The sequence below is a fragment of the Brienomyrus brachyistius genome, chromosome 3 (assembly GCF_023856365.1).
Source record: "Brienomyrus brachyistius isolate T26 chromosome 3, BBRACH_0.4, whole genome shotgun sequence".
NCBI classification, from domain to species: Eukaryota; Metazoa; Chordata; class Actinopteri; order Osteoglossiformes; family Mormyridae; genus Brienomyrus; species Brienomyrus brachyistius.
Window position 1 is genome coordinate 19,894,590 of NC_064535.1, and position 18,677 is coordinate 19,913,266.

The 18,677-nt window shown below is 48.6% G+C and overlaps 1 protein-coding gene across 10 annotated transcripts in view; it reads left to right on the forward strand.

Moving 5' to 3' along the window:
- Positions 1-6,987: 6,987 nt before the first annotated feature.
- Positions 6,988-18,677, forward strand: part of map3k4 (mitogen-activated protein kinase kinase kinase 4) — a 28,274-nt gene continuing 16,584 nt past the window's right edge. For 3 of the 10 annotated variants that reach the window (XM_049009462.1, XM_049009463.1, XM_049009453.1), the window contains exons 1-4: positions 7,003-7,171; positions 14,488-14,678; positions 15,582-16,984; positions 18,178-18,438. In XM_049009462.1, coding sequence (XP_048865419.1) covers positions 7,140-7,171; positions 14,488-14,678; positions 15,582-16,984; positions 18,178-18,438 — 1,887 coding nt within the window. In that variant the 5' untranslated portion in view covers positions 7,003-7,139. Of the gene's footprint in view, positions 7,172-7,337; positions 7,477-10,791; positions 11,120-14,487; positions 14,679-15,578; positions 16,985-18,177; positions 18,439-18,677 lie in introns of those variants that run through there. The other 7 variants (XM_049009457.1, XM_049009456.1, XM_049009454.1 and 4 more) reach the window with 5 other exon arrangements.

The following is an 18,677-nucleotide window of genomic DNA, read 5'->3' on the forward strand; positions in this document are numbered from 1 at the left end:
AGCGTTTAAGAACAACAGAAGCTCAGCCACGATGTGGGACCACGTAAAGTAACAGACGGGGTCACTGAGTTCAGAGGCGCATAGTGTGTGAAAGTTGCCAGCACTTTGTTGCAGTCCAGACTTCCTCTGGCACTAACCCCAGCATAAAAACTGTGCACCGGGAGCTTCATAGAATGGGCTTCCATGGCCGAGCAGCTGCATTCAAGCCTCATCAAAGTGCAATGCCAAGTGTCAGATGGAGTGATGTAAAGCACACTGCCATCAAACTCTGGAGCAGTGGAAATATGTTATATGGACTGAAAAACCATACTCATCTGTCTGGCAGTGTGACTGATGAGTCTGGGTTTAGCAGATGCCAGGAGAACATTACCTGCCTGACTTCACTTTGCCATCTATAAAGTTTGGTGGCAGAGGGATAATGGAATGGGGTTGTTTTTCAGGGGTTGGACTACACCCCTTAGTTCCAGTGATGGGAACTGGGTTAATGCTTCAGTGTACAAAGACATTCTGGACAATTCTGTGCTTCCAACTTTGTGGGAACAGTTTCAGGAAGGCCCTTTTCAGTTCCAACATGACTGTGCCCCAGTGCCCAAACCAAGGTCTATAAAGACATGGTTGGGTCAGCTTGGTGCAGAAGAACTTAATTTGCCTCCCTAACCTCAAAACCATCACACACCGCTGGGATGAATCAGAACAGAGATTACGAGCCAGACCTTTATGTTCAGCATCACTGTATGACTTCTCAAACCTCTGCTGGACAAATGGGCAAAAATTCCTACAGACATACTCCAAAATCTTGTGTAAATCCTTCCTAGAAGACTGGCAGCTGTTATAGCTGCAAAGGGGAGATCAACTCCATTTTGATACCTATGTATTTAGAATGGGATGTCATAAAGGTTCCTGTAGATGTAATGGCCAGGTATCACAGTACTGTTGTCCATACAGTGTACCTTTCCTGGGAGAGCCACTTAGAGAGGTTGTGACCTTAGCGCAGCAGATTCCCCAGCAGATCTGTCAGTGCATGTGTCTTATGAAAACAACATTTTAAAAATTAAATCCAGGATGCACACTTTTTTGAAAGTGTATGTGGACAGAGGATCCGTGTAGCCAAGGAACTGCTACTGCCAATATACTGCTCAGCATGCCCACTGACTTTGGTAGGGGTTTAAAGGGGGGGCGGTCTGCAATTCAAGATCATTACTTATACAGCCCCGTTTCTGAAAAAGTTGGGATGCCGTGTAAAATGTAAATAAGATGCAATGATTTACAAATCATATAAACCCATATTTAATAGGAAATAGAACAAAGACAACATATCAAATGCTGAATGAGAAATTGTATTGCTTTTTTGACAAATATATGGTCAATTTGAATCTAATGCCAGCAACGTTTCAAAACAGGGGCAAGTTTAGCACGGTGCTGCATAACCTCTTCTTTAAACAACACTCTGTAAAGGTTTGGGAACTGAGCAGATCAGTTGCTGGAGTTTCGAAAGTGAATGTTGTTCCATTCTTGCCTGATGCAGGATTTCTGCAGGTCTGTACTGCAGGCAGGTCAGTCTAGGACCCAGAAGCTTCTACTATAGTGCCATGCTGTTGTAATACATGCAGAATGCAGGTCTGCATTGTTTTGCTGAAATATACAAGGTCTTCTCTGAAAAAGAAGTCCGTACGGCAGTATATCTTACTCCAATACCTGTACATATTGTTCAGTATTAATGTTGCCTTCCCAGATGTGCAAGCTACCCAAGTCACTAATGCACCCCCACACCATCATGGATGCTGGATTTGAACTGTCCACTGATGACATGCTGGATGGTCTCTCTCCTCTTTAGCGCGGAGGTCATGGCGTCCATGATTTCCCAAAAGAATTTGTAATTTTGATTCGTCAGACCACAGGGCAGTTTTCCATTTTGCCTCAGTCCATCTTAAATGAGCTCAGGCCCAGAAGTGTCAGCAGTGTTTCACAATCACGTTTGAGATGTGTTTCCTTCTTTGCATGGCAGCATTTCATCTTGCATTTGTGGATGCAGCGATGAACTGTGTTAACAGACAGTGGTTTTCAAAAGTGCTGAGCCCATGCAGCGATTTCCACTGTAGAATCATGTCTTTATGTTTATAATGCAGTGCCACCTGAGAACCTGAAGATCACAGCTATCCAATATTGGTTTGTCGCCTAGCCCTTGTGGAATGTATTGCTGGCATCAAATTATAATTAAACACATATTTGTCATAAAACAATATAATTTCTCTGTTTCAACATTTGATATGTTGTCTTTGTTCTATTTTCAATTAAATATCGGTTTATATGAGTTATAAACATTGTACTCTGTTTTTATTTACATTGTACACAGCATCACAACTGTTTTTTGGAAATGGGGCTGTATTTTAATTTTATTACCCATTTTACCCGTAAGCATGAAGTTAGACTTCCTGGAACTGTTCTAAGAAATTTTGATGTGAATAATAACATAACAGAGGGCAACAGAAAGAACTTCCCCTAAAAAGTCAAACATTGTCTGTAATTCACACATTATGCTGACACATTTACATAATCCTGGAGGGGACTCGAAGCACTGGCTGCCAGACCCGAGTCGTAGGGCACGTGGCACACTGCCAGCACCGCAATGACTCAGCGCCAGCAGACGTCAGCTTCTCAGCGGGCTTGGCATCCATGGCATTCCGGCACCTTCCGTGGAGGGGGCTTCACCTGCTGTCTGTTCATCTGGGTCCAAAATTAAGAACATTACTGTAAAAAATGTAGCTACACAAGTTTCATGTTTTACATTCATTTTTTTCTCTGTGTATTTACCCTCAGCAATGAAATAGGTAAAAACAAAAAAATCTTGTGAAGGATGAATTGATTAAGTTTAGAATATAACAGGTTATTTAAAACAAAATACACAAACTCTTCACAGTAGTTATCCTTTATTCTAAAGCAGTGTTTCTCAACCTGGTCCTCAGCGACCCTGAGACAATCCACATATTCCTTCCCTCCCAGTTCCTGGTAGGAAGCAAAAACCTGGACTGTCTGGGGGTTTCTGAGGACCAGTTTGAGAAACTCTGGAAATAACAGGTTCTTATGATTACATGTTTTAGATGTGGCCATAGTAACCACCAAATTTATCCATGCTGCTCTGAGAGGTGATGGCATGACATCGGTGAGTCTCTCTACCAGACCCATTCTCAGCTGAACAGAGCAAGGCATTGTGGGAGTGCCCGGTGCCCTGTATCATTAGCATGCATTCTTGGATTGACGCCATGATGCTTCTGTTTCCAACGCAACCAGAACATGCTCCGTAAGTGTGGCACAGTGTGGGTTGCCTGGAGACAAGAAAATAGTGAGTAGGTTTCATGTTTGGTTTCAGAACTGAAATTATCTTCTCCCTTGTAGATTGATACAGGACATTTATATGGGAATTTACTATTTTATATTTACTACCTTTTATATTGTCTTGCTGAAAACTGGAAACCTGGAAAGTCACTAATGTGTCAAGATGTGTCAATTTTGTTAAAACCATTTTAATTTGCATTTTCCAAGGTATTGTCAAAGTAATCAGATATAAAATTCACACATTTCTGTCTACCAAATCACACCTGATCCTATTGTTGCAAACATGACCTCATGTGTTTTTGTATTAAGTGTGAGAGAAGACACTCACTCACTCCTGAGTATCAACTGAACTTGAAACTGTTGTTCAATCCCAACTCAGGCTGAAGTCCAGAGTCCACTACGCCTGGTGTTATAATCACTACAAACAATTAAAAAGATCGGCTTCTTTTATAATGTCATGTAATAAAATACTAGGGGAGCCAAAATGAATGAAATTTCAGTGTATTCCAAATGAGCATTACAGGTAGGTGAGTTGGTGAAAAACACTTGCATCAAAACAAAACACGTGACACTATTCAGCCTTTTACACCCTTCTTTATGTTATAAGCTGTTTCAAAATCAGTCTTTTGTACGTAAATGCTTGGCTTGTAATTAAAACGCTTGAGTCCCTGCTAAAACGTGCCTCCATAGACGACTTTTTTTTTTAAATGCCTGTTTATTCTTTAATAACACGATTATCAGTAAATAAGCATCTTAACCTGCACAGATCCGATTGCAACCCCGACACCAGCGTATCAGTGACACCTAGTGGTTACACTGTAGAACTTTTACAAAGTAATACAGAACATTGTAAAATTAGGTTGCATACAATTATCATATATTGCTAACAAATAAACCACAACTATTAGATGTATAAGGAAAAATAATTCTTGCTGTGATAATCAAGACACGTTTATGTTCCAGTTCACAGTTGAATTCACAAACCTATCACGGTGTTGAAGCAGTTTTATGTCACTGTCTCGGCACTCGCATTACTGGGAAATTAACGGCGTTACAGTAAGGAATTTATTTTCCTTTGCGCTCCCAAAAACGAGGGCAAGGTCACGCAATGCCTTGTTATATTTGATGAAATACGGAGACTGCAGCTGCCCAGTGAGCTCTTGAAGGTCTGGCCGCTCATCTCTTTGCCAGCCAGGGTATCAAAAGAAAAACAGGAGAAATAAATTCAACCGGCCTGTTAAAGGTGCAGGGTGCATCCCAAGTACATTACATTTGCTGCTCAGCCAGAGGAAGCACGGGCTGTTTATCTTTGGACTTGAGACTCAAATATCATGGTTGGAATCACACGTCTGACTCCATGCTTAATAAATGCAAGCAAAACACGGATCCACACTCCTTTTTTCTGAAATATAGAACTGATTATTTAATTAGTATATGGAAAGACATTTGTCAAAATATAGGCTTATTCTCCGAAATTTGAACACTTTAGATTAAGACATCACGAATTTAGGATTTCTGTGTGATCATAATAACTCCAGTCTTATCTTTATCAATTGGCATTAGCGAGCCACAAATTTATTTTCCGCAGTAAACATGATGCTACTGGGCTGCGTCATGCTGCCATTTCCACAATGACGCAGCAAAAGTAACATTATGACTTATGTAAAACACTAAATTGTTAAATATCGAACAGTATAAACGTTTAATATGTAAGTGTAATACCATATGCAACACTATAAGCTCCTTTATAGTTCCCTTTATTTCACCTGAGACAAGTGTATTCGGTGTAAAGATCTGCTCGTGGTCGGAGTTTGGGGGAGGGGGGGGGAGCGGCAGTGGATGGAAACTGTAATTAATTGGCAAGACCCACATGTTTCATGCTAGCACAGAGGCAGTTTATTGGTACTCTATAGGTATACAAAATAATAGGTCATAAATATATGCATCAGAAAGGTGCGTTAACACATAAGGTAAGCAAGATACCCCTTTTTCCACCCAGGTGCAAACACTAACTTATGCCTATGGATTTGCCCTGTCACTCGGAAACCAATTTGAACCATCTGATTATGAATGTAACGTGGCATTCGTTTTATATTTGGGGGACACTGCTGCTTACTATATTTATGCTTAAATGGTTAACATGTTTAGACACATTTCATCACATAGGCCTATATGGAAGGTCCTGTTAAAACGGCTATTTAACAGTCTTAATTGATGGCTGTGAAATACCAAGGAATTATTTCCCATAAAGGAATGTGGTCTTTTCCGACAATTGGTGCCCTGCATCGGAAACGCAGTTTGGAGATTCTTATTACTGGCATGTGAACAGAGACCCCAGTGACCTCAGATGACTGGTCCCATTTGAAAGACCCGTTGTTCTGGGCGGCCCTTTCCTGGGAGTTTACCGGAAACGTCCCAATCTGCCCAAGCAGTCGGTCTACTTGCTGTGACAGAGCGAGATCTGTTCCCACTTCTGCAGCTGGACTGACCACTGACCTGGCAGGAAGCAGAATGATCTGAGAACGAGTGTGATTCCCAAGATGAAAAGGACATTTCCGTATTACGAAATATGAAAAAGAATCCTACAGACTCAACTGTACAATCTGCAATGAATGGTTCAGTTTAAGTGATTTGTAGTTTTTACTTTTATCCACGGGGGTAATAGGCTACTAAGTACTATTGTGCTGCATAAATACAAAAGTTGTATTAATATACTTTAATAGTTTTATATGTCACAAATCACGCAATTGAAGTTGCTTCAATGTATGGAAAATTAAGTATTAACATTAAAGCTATACAATACCCTTGGAGTAAGATGGGTCTGTCCAATAAAGTTGTAGACTTTCGTTGTACATTAACGTGGCACTTTCACATTCCTGAAAATACCTGGAGATATTCATCAAATTTTGTAAAGGGAAAGCATGCTAATGCTTGTGTTCACGGATGCATGTCCCCTGCTTTTATGAGAGCGTGACTGCTTTTCCTCCTGCCCCTTTCCTGGCATGCTGATATCGCAACCCGGTCATGCAGGGCGACACCGCGGGTGTTAATTTCCTGGGGGCTTGTTAACATGGACTACATAGTAACTGAGATCAGACTTCAGCGGCAAAAGCGGGGACAAACAGTCAGCTCTGAAACGATATTAGCTACTACTACACTCACTAAACTAACGGAATTGGATTTGGCAGTCGATTTAAATGCACCCTCAAGCAAAAATTAGGTCAATTACAATGTTCAAAGTTAAAAAATGACGCTGCAATATTTTTTGTGTTAACATTTTGTCACATCTATTGAGAAAAAAAATACATGGGCATTCATTAATCACTTTTGTCTGAATTGATACAATGACGTAATCGTTTTTACATGCCAGAATGACATAATCACTTTGTTAAATTTATGGTACTGCATGCATTGCAAGTTGTGTGTAGATCTAGAATTTTAAAGCATATTTTCTATTAGTCCTAAATACGGCGTTTTCCTACGTTGCAACCTCGCGCCTCTTTTGGTTAACAGGTCCCACGCCGTAATTGGAGACTGCAGCAGTTCAGAAGTCGTCACGGCGGCTGGCTGATGTACTGCTCGGGTTGCCGTAGCAATGATCTCTGTCACTCTCTCAATGAGCGCTGGTAAGATGGCGTCCGCAGGCACACGGACGAGCTTGGACTCTGCAGGCGGCTAGGGAAAGCAAGCAGCCAAGCAGCCAATTTATCCAGCTCTTGCATAAAAAACAGTGCAGATCGAGGTAGTCTCTGGTCCGTCATGGCGGGTCTTGTGCACGGTTAGATCCGAGCCTACCTCGCATCGGTATGGAGCCCCCGGACAGCGGCGAGCCCAGCAGGTAAGCGGATGGGAGTAATCGGTGCGGTTTGCGAACATGAACTACACGGCCGGGACCTGACAGCTGCCAAATAGTGAGCCGCAGGTGAAACGAGGCCGAAGAGGTTGCTGCGCCTGCGCATTGCATGGCTATTGTCTTCCTGCCAAATAGTGGTCTGCGTGCAGTTGCAAGCTCAAGTCAATTTGTGGTGTTGAAGTTTGTGAACTTTTGGAGGAAAATCTGCATCCGTGTGCACATTTGCATGGGCGTAAAGCACTCTTGCGAGTAGAAGGGGAGCTGGCGAAAATGCTTGTCTTTTGAAAAAGGTAAAAAATACTGCAGAAAGCACGCTTGACACATTTCAGCACCGGTAAGCCGATAGTTAGCCGTTTAGTTAGCTACTTCTCGCCGTAGTGTCTGCACTATATTCAGAAAGTTTGTAGAGCAATCAAAGGCGATCTGACGGTGAGGAAGAACAAATGCATTCGCATCCTGTACTCTGCGATTGCAGACACCTCTTTCAAGGCGATCCAGATGTGTTTGCACGCAACAGTTGAGTGCCACCGCTGCCTGGTGCGACTGCTGGGTTTTTATTGCCAGCCGTGCGTCTTTGTCTGACTTTCCGCTGCGCTAGGTGGGCAGAATGAGAAGAGTTAAAGTTTGCAGGGTAGTTTACAAACGTTCAGTTTGTCCCGGCTGATGCCTGAAACATCACGCCGTGTGCGCAAATGGTGCTGGTGCGGCAGCCTGGTTATTTTTATACTTTTTTTTTGCAACTGCGATCTGACTGCATCAGTTAACTGATTTGAATTGCAGGTCAAGTGTGTTGTGTATTTTCACCAAAGCGCAGTCCACTGCTCCCAGCGTCCAGTTTTAAATAAACTAGATGGTCTCGTTTTTTATTCTAAGAATTTTCGGACTGGAAATGCGGCACAACGGAGCGGGTCTTTTGTCCGATTGATACAAAACTCGTTGTGTGATAACAAAACCACCTAGCAAACTGATCAGAAATGAATTTATTCGTGCAGTTTTGAAAAGCGTCGAAAGTAGTTAAACGTGATTTAAAAATGCATCAGGTTGCCCCAGAATTAAATCGCGTCAACATATTGGTTTAACAGTTTAGTAATGGGGGAAACACCGCTTTTTGTTTTTTGATTAAATGCATCTCATGTTTAAGTCTGTGGCTGATTACTCATGACCTACAGATTGAAGCTATTGGTTTGTTTAGTTATCATCAGTGAAAATGTTATCCTTTTGTTATGAACAGATCACCGTGCATGAGTGTGTTTCGACGTTCCTCACGTTTCTCATTTGTATTTTTGTCAGTGTTTTGCTTGATCCTGTCACTACTTGCACGTGCCCTAGACTTATAGCGAAACTATCTGCACATCCGTTCCTCGAAAATGCGAACGTTAGCTTTTAATGTGCATGTATGTTAAAACTACACATAGATTAGGTCCCGTGTTGTTGTTTTTGCTTCATGTGTGGTTAACTGCCAAACCTCAGTCCTATACGGCAGCAGTGTGGTATGTGAGAGATGCTAACTCCCTGGCAGAGCCACTTCAGTACGATGGATCCTCAAAAGGCTGCTGGGAATTTGGGTCATGGCGTGTCTAAAGTCTCCTTCTGGAACCGCCTTTGTTTTGTGTGTTTGTGCTTGCACTGTGTGTGTGTGTATGTGTGGGTGGGGGGGGGGTGAATACTTAACAGATGATGTGACGATAAGCTCACTCGCATACTCCAGGAAAACGGGGCCTTCCTGTAACACTCAGGAATGTCACAGGCGACGCTACGGAAGGAGGGCAAACAAAGCGCACGATTGTGCAACTACCAGTGCCTCGCGGCATCTGCGCGGCCCGTGAAACTCTCAGTGTTTACTGTACGGATTGACATCCACGGCTCACGCCGGTGTCGCATGGTGTCAGAGTAACGGTCTTACAGCCCCCCCCCCCCTGGCTGGTGTGCATTTGCACGTTCGTTCGACCCCAAAGAACCTGGGGACCCTGAAGTTCGTAGCTGTTGATTCTGCCCGGGTCCCCTTTAGCATGCACAGCATGTAATCACTTACGATCCAGCAGAACATGCTGTCTGGTGCTCTTGGGGTGGGGGGTGCGGTCACGATTAACCGTGCTGTGATTCTCAGTCCACTCCTGTGGTTATGATGTGTACTTGGGGTAGGGACATGCAGGGTGTTTTGTTTTTCTTAAAGGGAGAGACCCATTTTCAGCGATTGGGGGGTTCCTGGCTCGGTGCCTGCAGCTGGCAGCCTCCGATAGTGACTTGTCGTCTGTGTCACCCTGGACCTGGGAGGTGTTACACTTGTGCTGACTTGGGAAGGGTCAAGGTCATTTTGAGGATGGGGAAATTACCAAGAAGGAAATCTATTGCCTGGGACTCCCCCCCCCCCCCCCGCCCCACCCCCCACGGCCACTGGGAGGGGCCAGACCGTCTATCAGTCTGTCTATCACCAAAGCTGCCTGATACCTCGCGCCCTGGTTTACTGTACATTTGCTGTCTGGAATGCTTGGGAATTGGCCTGCAGAAGGAGACTTCTGGCTGCCGGGGGGTGTTAACTTGTGCTGTTGCACGCCGTGCCTCAGCACTGTTATATAAAGGGTCTGACAGGCTGTGCCTTGCTGGAGTTAGTGGGCTGTTTTTCTCCTGGAGACATTGCAGACGCACAGGCCGGCGGTGCTCGGCACTGGGAGGAAAACCGGCTGTCCCACGGCCGGCGGTGCTCGGCACTGGGAGGAAAACCGGCTGTCCCATGGCCGGCGTGGTTCTGCACTGGGAGGAAAAACGGCTGTCCCGTGGCCGGCGGTGCTCGGCACTGGGAGGAAAACCGGCTGTCCAGTGGCCGACGGTGCTCGGCACAGAGAGGAAAACCGGCTGTCCCATGGCCGGCGTGGTTCTGCACTGAGAGGAAAACCGGCTGTCCCGTGGCCGGCGGTGCTCGGCACAGAGGAAAACCGGCTGTCCCGTGGCCGGCGGTGCTCGGCACAGAGGAAAACCGGCTGTCCCGTGGCCGGCGGTGCTCGGCACAGAGGAAAACCGGCTGTCCCGTGGCCGGCGGTGCTCGGCACAGAGGAAAACCGGCTGTCCCGTGGCCGGCGGTGCTCGGCACAGAGGAAAACCGGCTGTCCCGTGGCCGGCGGTGCTCGGCACAGAGGAAAACTGGCTGTCCCGTGGCCGGCGTGGTTCTGCACTGAGAGGAAAACCGGCTGTCCCGTGGCCGGTGTGGTTCTGCACTGGGAGGAAAACCGGCTGTCCCGTGGCCGGCGGTGCTCGGCACTGGGAGGAAAACCGGCTGTCCCGTGGCCGGCGGTGCTCGGCACTGGGAGGAAAACCGGCTGTCCCGTGGCCGGCGGTGCTCGGCACAGAGAGGAAAACCGGCTGTCCCGTGGCCGGCGTGGTTCTGCACTGAGAGGAAAACCGGCTGTCCCGTGGCCGGCGTGGTTCTGCACTGAGAGGAAAACCGGCTGTCCCGTGGCCGGCGGTGCTCGGCACAGAGGAAAACCGGCTGTCCCGTGGCCGGCGGTGCTCGGCACAGAGGAAAACCGGCTGTCCCGTGGCCGGCGGTGCTCGGCACAGAGGAAAACCGGCTGTCCCGTGGCCGGCGGTGCTCGTCACTGGGAGGAAAACCGGCTGTCCCGTGGCCGGCGGTGCTCGGCACTGGGAGGAAAACCGGCTGTCCCGTGGCCGGCGGTGCTCGGCACTGGGAGGAAAACCGGCTGTCCCGTGGCCGGCGGTGCTCGGCACTGGGAGGAAACCCGGCGAGGCCTTTCCTTGGCTCAAGTGAACCTGCAGCAGGTTGCTGCTGTGTCCCAGAGGAGGGGAAGTGAGGATTTGCTGGAGGTTAGGAGTGTAGGGGGATGGCTTTGAATCAAATTTGATCCTTGAAAGTGACCCCCTCTTGGTTCAAGCATGAGTGTTTGGGCCTGAAGTGGATGTAGGCCATATTGCTTTCAGGTATCTTGCCTTCATTGAAGAATGTTTGTTTAATTTTTGCCTCGTTAAGAGCCTCGCAATGGCTGTTGCGGTTAGACTTTCGTGTGCTGGGTGTCCTGAAAATGCAATGTCACCCAGACTGGAGTCACTTCAGTTTCAAAGGGCACTATGGGAAATGCAGGCAATCAGATTCCTTCCTGTTAAGGGCGTGCGGTTTCCTCTGGAGCAGGGAGCACTCCTCCCCCCGGCGATGGGAGAAGAGACCTGTCTGTGGTTATGGAGCAGGGAGCACTCCTCCCCCCGGCGATGGGAGAAGAGGCCTGTCTGTGGTTATGGTTACGGGCAACTGCACGTGCCAGCCAACCTCCTGGACAGGGTGGGGCTGCTTTTCCCGTTCTCCCTGAATTTCTTCACCCTCCCATGAAGACGGTGCTCTGACTGGCTCCCGGCTTGTCACTTTGCATTCTGAATGTGTATTATATGGGCAATAGGGGAGCTAGTGGGCAAGGCATCATGGAAAAGTGAACGGATCAGAGGCAGGAGGAGGGGAGGATGAGCAGCAAAGGGGTCTGCAGCTCGCATGGCTGACATGAGCCTCTGGGAGACGCCAGTCAGCAGAGAAACGGGGGCGAGGCCCTGGGGCTGGGTGATGTCATTCGGACCTTGACGTGTGCTCGGGGCTGTGGCTGCTTGGCATGCTGGTGGAGCCGGGTGGGTCAGGAGCCCGCAGATTCCCGTAAACGGGGGCGGCCTGCATGTTTGGGAGCGGGGCGATGCCCAGGAATGGACATGAAAAGCTTTTAACCACGATGGCTGGTTGACCGAACAGAAGCAATTATACAAGTTAGAAATGTCTAATAGTGAAGCAGTGTTTCAGTGAAGTGGGTGTTGGGTGCACCTTGGTCTCTTAGATACTGGGTGTGTGGAGATCCCCAATCTTTTTGCGTCCTGCCCGCGTTTGCGTTTAAGGCCTTGCGTGTGCGTGCTTGGGTGCACGTTCCTGCTGAGATGGACACAGTGTGAGAGTTAGTCATTAGTGTAAGAGGTGAAGAGTAACTCGTAGTTTGTTGGGCCGTCATCTGTGCCAGTTGACTTGCTCGGCCTGATTTACGTTCAGTTTAGTAGATTCTTTTGTAGCCGGTGGTGGCATTGGTCTGCCGGCCACGGGATTCGCACCAGTGACTTTGTGATCATGGACATATATTCTTAACCTGCAGAGCCACACACACGATCCCACTTTATTTATTTTTTAGCCCTCAATGTTTGGGAATGGCCTCCCGGATGCTATCTACCTAGCAACGGGCTTCTGTGGCAGGCCAGCGTGTTGACACGCTGTGTGCATGCACGCACTGGGCCTGGGCTGATGCATTGGAGCGTGCTTGGTTTGAGTCATAAACCGCCTGAAATCCCGCCCTGGTGGAGTGTCACCTTGGTGCTTTGCATGATCATGAGACGTGTAACGTGAGATTGCACCAATCACTGGATATAAAACATGCCCGGTTTTGGAAAGATTTTCTATTCAACAATCCCCCACCCACCATTGTCTTAGTACATTCTCTCCTTCTTTCCATCCTTTATGCTTCCTGTTGCTGTGGATATTGTAGAAGAGGGGGTGTGGATGTGGATGTGGCTCGATTAAAATAACTCTAGTGTGATTTGAAAAGCGACTGCTCTCCAGTAGGGGCTAATTTCGATGTACTGAACTGTACACCTTTTGTTTTAGTCACAGTTTCCGCGTTAAAAACAGCAATTGTGTTGCTTCAGTGGCCATGAGTCAATAAAAAGTGACATTGTTAAGAAGTGTTTCCTTTGGGTGCATAAAGCAGGTTTTGTTAGCGCATTATGTGGCCTTACTGGGGGGGGGGGGGGGGGGGTGTCCTCTTTGTATATGAATTCCTCTCTTCCTACTCCTCCCCCTTCCCCAAAGTGCCGGTTCCTCGCAGTTATCCGTCCGCTGCCCTCTTAACCTTACGGGAAGCTGGGGCTTCTGAGAAAGCTGGGTCCTGACGGTATCTCTGGGCTGCCGGCCCACCCTGGCCGTGGCCCTGCTGCTCGCAGCAGCTTTACATAATTGTATTCATCTGTGCGATTGGCACAGAGACTTTGTGTGTATCTCAGCGCCACATGCAGCCTGTAATTGTGGGATTTTTTTTGCCTCGGGACTGAGAGTGTGATCGCTGTAACTTAGCCTGTTTTATTTTTCCTTTGACCAATCTAAAGCAGTTTCCCTCTCTCTCTCCCTCTCTCTCTCTCTGTCTTTCTGTGTCATGCCGTTTCCTCTGGGTTGCCTTAGCTTGGGAGGTGTGCCCGCACGCCCTCCTGGTGTCCCGTGACAACCAACCAAACAAACGCACAACAGTGAAGGAAAAATTCAGCACGATTTCTCCCGATGAGCCCATTGCTGGGGAATGATCCTCGCGATGGCGCCACGGCCGCCGCTGTACAGACATGCACACGAAAACACTGATTGTTGGAAGGGTTAGATATGCTTTGTTTGTCTGGGGACTTTTGTACTCGCCCTGCTGGTGCCGGTTGTGGGTCTGATAGCCGGGTGGTACCATCTCCCAGTGGTCCTGCTGTCACTGCCGCCCTTTTCCACGTTTTAGAAAGCACATCACGCATATGCTACTTGGTTTTTATGGCACGTGTCAACGTCTGCCACCCCCATACCCTATCCCCCCCCCCCCCCCCCCCTCACCGAACCCTGAGAGGCTGCTTTGGCGGGGCTGCTGTTGTTACCGCGGCAGCGGTGGTGAAGTTTTGGCCGTGAGACGCTCGAGTTTTGACCCTGCTCTGGGCGAGCAGCTTAGTGGGCTCAGCCTGCAATAAATACGCCCCGTGAAAGTGATCCCGCTGGCTCACCAGGTCCCGGGGGGTGGGGGGCCCTGGGGGTGGGGTGCTGCTGGAAGAGGTGAACAGATTGACGGGAGTGCGTGTGGCCGGGCGGCAGGCGCCGACTCCTTCCTGCCCCCTTTGTCTGCAGCTCGTGCCCCCCCCCCCCCCCCAATCATGTTTAAAAAAGCGCCGGTCGAACAAAGGCCCCCGCGTGTAATCTGCCTGCTCGCTGCATTCATTGTGCTTCTTTTTTCTCCTGAAAGGAACCTTTAAAGGGGCTGACCCCGCCCCCCCCCAATTCTTTGTATCTGAAAATATAACTGGCCCCCCAGCTGATCGCGCTCCTTTAAACTGTGGAGCTTGGTGGCTGGCATTATTGGAGACGGGCTCTTCTGCATCCTTTAAAAGCTCTATATTAGCCTGCTGACCTTTTGACCCCACGCAGTGGTCAAGGAGATGCTTGTTCGATGCTCTGGCTCATTCCATTGACCACAAAGCTAAAATCAAACCCAGTCAGGCTCTCAGTCCTGTGTTGTGTCCTGTCCTTCCCCCAGACAGGAGGATCCCTCTGAAGATGGTTCCCATCGGAGCCCCGAGGTGGACGACCTGTGGGACGAGCCCAGCGAGGAAGAGGAAGCACTGTACAGCACCTCCCCACCCCGCACCCCCCGCCAGATGAAACGTATGTCCGGCAAGCACCAGAGGAACAGCCTGGCCAGAGTTCCTGGACGCTCCACCAACAAGGGTGAGGGTCAAAGCTGCCACAGCCTGCAGGGATGCTGTCCTAGTTAAAGGACCAGAATTCTTTTAGACCCCTATTGTAATCCTCCCAGGTTGCTGAACGTCTTGATTTTTTTTTCTAGTAACCATTACAGTACTGGGCTGTAAAGGGAAAATATTATTCTCCTGGGTCATGGGGCTCACTAGTGGCTATCTGGGCTCTCAGAGGACTAGGATCCCCTGTTAGAGAATATTAAGTGCCTGGGTCGAACCTGTAAGCAATTGAAATATCACCTTTTTCACATTGTTCCATGCCTCTGCTCCTCGCCTGCACTGATGGTGAATGCTGTCTTTTGCATAATAAACAGAACAGCGTTAAAACTTAATATTAGTTTTGTGAAGTAATTTCTTCAGGATGATTTTATATGGACAACTTGTGAATTGACAGACTGGCGCCTCCACAAGAGTGATAAGGAAACCCCCCCCCCCTGGAAGGCCGTCATCCTGAAAGTTGCCTCAGTGATTTTGATTGAATTTTCCCTCTGATATTGTTAAAGTTCAAGAGATGGTTAGGTTGATAAACCAATAACGAGGAAGCAGGAATCTGCCTGCAGGAAATAACTTTATTGAGAAATGATTTTTTTTATTTATTTAAATACATGAATAGTCAGTCATCACACAAGTTAGTCAAAACAAAAGTGATCACACTCAGGCTCCCTGTGCAGAAAATCCAAATAAGTCGTATGTCTGATGATTCCCGGAACACAGAATCCCTTGCGAGAAAGAGTGGGAAGGCTATCTTACGACCTCAGATTCAGTGTTTGCTCGTTCCAACATTTAATAATTTTTCTCATTTTTAATCCCCGACCCCCTCCCTCCCCCCAAAAGCAAAGACTCTGATCGCTGGTTTCTTCTTGTGCTCCAGTAGAGAAAGTGACCCCTCCCAGCCAGTCGGAGCCCCACGAGGAGTACAGCTACAAGCAGGACAAGAAGCAACGGGACACGCTTCGTTCCAACCAGCGCGACCACAAGAAGACCTTCGAGGGCTCCTTCATGCTGGAACCCCTGTCCAAAGCCAGCCCCTTCGGAGTCCTAAGCATGGAGCCGCGGAAGCCCTACCTAAGCCTGGGCTGCAGTAGCAGCAAGCTTCCACTCAGCATGCCGCACCATGTGGGACGGACGCACCGGCAGACCTCGCGCACCGACTGCCCTGCCGACCGCCTCAAGTTCTTTGAGACGCTGCGGCTTCTGCTCAAACTCACCTCCATGTCCTCCAAAAAGAAGGAGAAGGAGCAGCGTGGCCCGGAGAACTCCGCCTTCATGGGCCAGAACAATGAGGTCATCTGGCTGGAGCTACAGGCCTGGCACGCCCACCGCAGCATCAACGACCAGGATGTCTTCCTGTACACTGCCCGGCAGGCCATCCCCGACATCATCGAGGAGGTGCTCCGCTTCAGGGTCAACTACCGCAGCCTGGGTTTGCTGGAGGACACCAAGGAGGCGGAGCCTGAGCAGGGGGATGGGACTCGTGATGCGGTGGCTGGTGGACCTGAAGCTGAGGAGGGCGGAGACGCCGCTGGATCGGGTCTCTGTGGCCTCCCGGCTTTTCAGGGCTGCGAGCTGGAGGGCCACGCGGCGGATGCCTTCCGGGGGCACGTGCAGAGGCAGCGGCTAGCCTTTGAGCAGGTCAAGCAGGTCATGGAGACCCTGGAGTCGGTGGAGGCGCTCTACCCCTCACTGCAGTCCCTTCAGAAGGCTAATGAAAAGTATGCAGCCCGCGACTTCCAGGCCAGGGTGCAGGCACTCTGCCTGTGGCTCAACATCACCAAGGACCTGAACCAGAAGCTTCGGGTCATGGGCACCGTACTGGGTCTCAGGGACTTGTCCCGCTTGGGCTGGCCTGTTTTTGAGATGCCGTCCCCCCGCTGCTCACGGGGCACCGAGGAGGATGAGGAGGAGGATGGTGAGGAGGATGAGGAGAACGACTCCACCGCCACCTACACGGCCGACAGCGATGTAGAAGAGGGACAGCCAGCGAGCGAACGCACATCGAGCCTGACACCAAAGCTGGCCCGCCTCTTCTCGGAGGAGGACTTCCTTTCTTCCTCCAATGAGCCGGCGGGAGCCGGAGAAACCGAGGTGGGTGGGGGGACAGGAGGAGGAGGAGGAGGAGGCCAGCGCTGCACCACCTCCATCTACAGGCCCTTTGTGGACAAGGCGCTGAAGCAGATGGGGCTAAGGAAGCTGATCCTCAGGCTGCACAAGCTGATGGACCGCTCACTGCAACGGTCCCGTGCTGCGCTGCTGAGTCACACTGAGCCAGTGCAGGAGGTGAGGGCAGGCCGGGGGTGGGGCTTAACATGCTGGAGGGATGTTGTAAGTAACCAATCAGACCCCTGAATGAGCAGACCTGAGTCAACAGCATCTGTCCCCATAGCATTCAAATGCTTTGTCTTTTCCTTTATAATACTGTAAGTTTTGTTGAAAATACAAAGCATGCAGATTTGCTAGCTCTTCTGCAAAGTTCACAAGTCCTTCTAGCAGTGTTTGATCACTGGCCTTCCATGCATTACTGCTCTAAAACCTGGTGTGATCCGGTGATGTGCTGGGGACGTGTTCTGGTCCTCCGTCACACGGTCCTTCCGTCTTTGGATGTTTTTGGGTGAACTGATCTGTGTTCTAATGCGCGAATGATGTGCACCAATGCTTTCTGAATGAACCCGAGAGCTTTGAATGATGACCGGAGGCCCGTCATCGTAAAATAGATGAGAAACTGACGTACAGTGATCCCCCGCCTATCGTGGAAGTTACGTTCCAGACCCATCAGCGATAGGCGAAAATCCGCAATATATAGAAAGACCATATAAATAAACATTTTTTTATAGTTTAAGCCTTAAAATACCCCTCCCACACACTTTAAACACATGTAAACCTATTAAAACAACACCCATGATATGTGGATGTCGGACTAAGGATATAAGTAACATTTTAACAATGGCTTTGCCACCCTCTTAATTCCTGTTTGACTAAAGGAAAGCGATGCGGTGGCTCTTGTATTCTTTTCATCCTTCTTGATGTATCGTACCATCGATTCCATTCAAGCCATAATGGCGAGCGACGTCCGCGTGACGCTTTCCTTCCCGAAGCATGTCCAGGAGTTTTACCTTCTCCTGAATGGCCAAGGTCTTCCTCTGGTGCTTAGGCTCACTACTACCAGAAGGCTTAGAAGGTGCAGGACACTTGGGAGCCATCGTAGGGCTTAAAACAAAATGAAAACAATCGGACCACAAGCAAGGTACACGATACACAGAGAACTGTGACGCGTCGGGGAAAAATCTGCGATATAGCGGGCGCGCGATAGCTGAACCACGATATAGTGGGGGCACGATAGCTGAACCATGATATAGCGGGCGCATGATAGCTGAACCACGATATAGCAGGGGATCACTGTACTGTTCTGTATGCGCCATTTCTCTGTCGAAGGAGACTCTCACGTTGCTCTGTTTTTCTCTGGTGCCCTGCAGTTCTCCGAATGTGCCGACCCCCGCCTGAACAGTGACTATCTGCCTGAGCTCTGCCGGAACCTGTCCTGCAGCAGCCCCGGCAACGAGGAGGCGGAGACGGGACTTGTGTCGTGGGCGGAGCTTCTGGCCATGGACCTCCCCTCTTTCCAGCCCGCCTTCCTGGCGCTTTGCCGGGTGCAGCTCAACGTGATCCACGAGTGCCTGAAGCTGAGGCTGGAGCAGAGGCCAGCTGGAGAGCCGTCACTTCTCAGCATCAAACAGGTCCCTAATTAAAAAAAAAAACTACTGATAAAAGAGTAAAATCTGCTTAAAAGTAAATCAAAATAAAATAAATCTCCATTAAGGGGCACATTTTAAAAAATTAACTGTACCTGACCTGTGTTGTATTCACATTAGCAGCTTTTATATTAGAACACAAATATTATCTCAAAAAATACCAAGCATAACAAAATAAATATCCATTATGCTTCAGCATTTAAAATAATACCTGTACTATACTA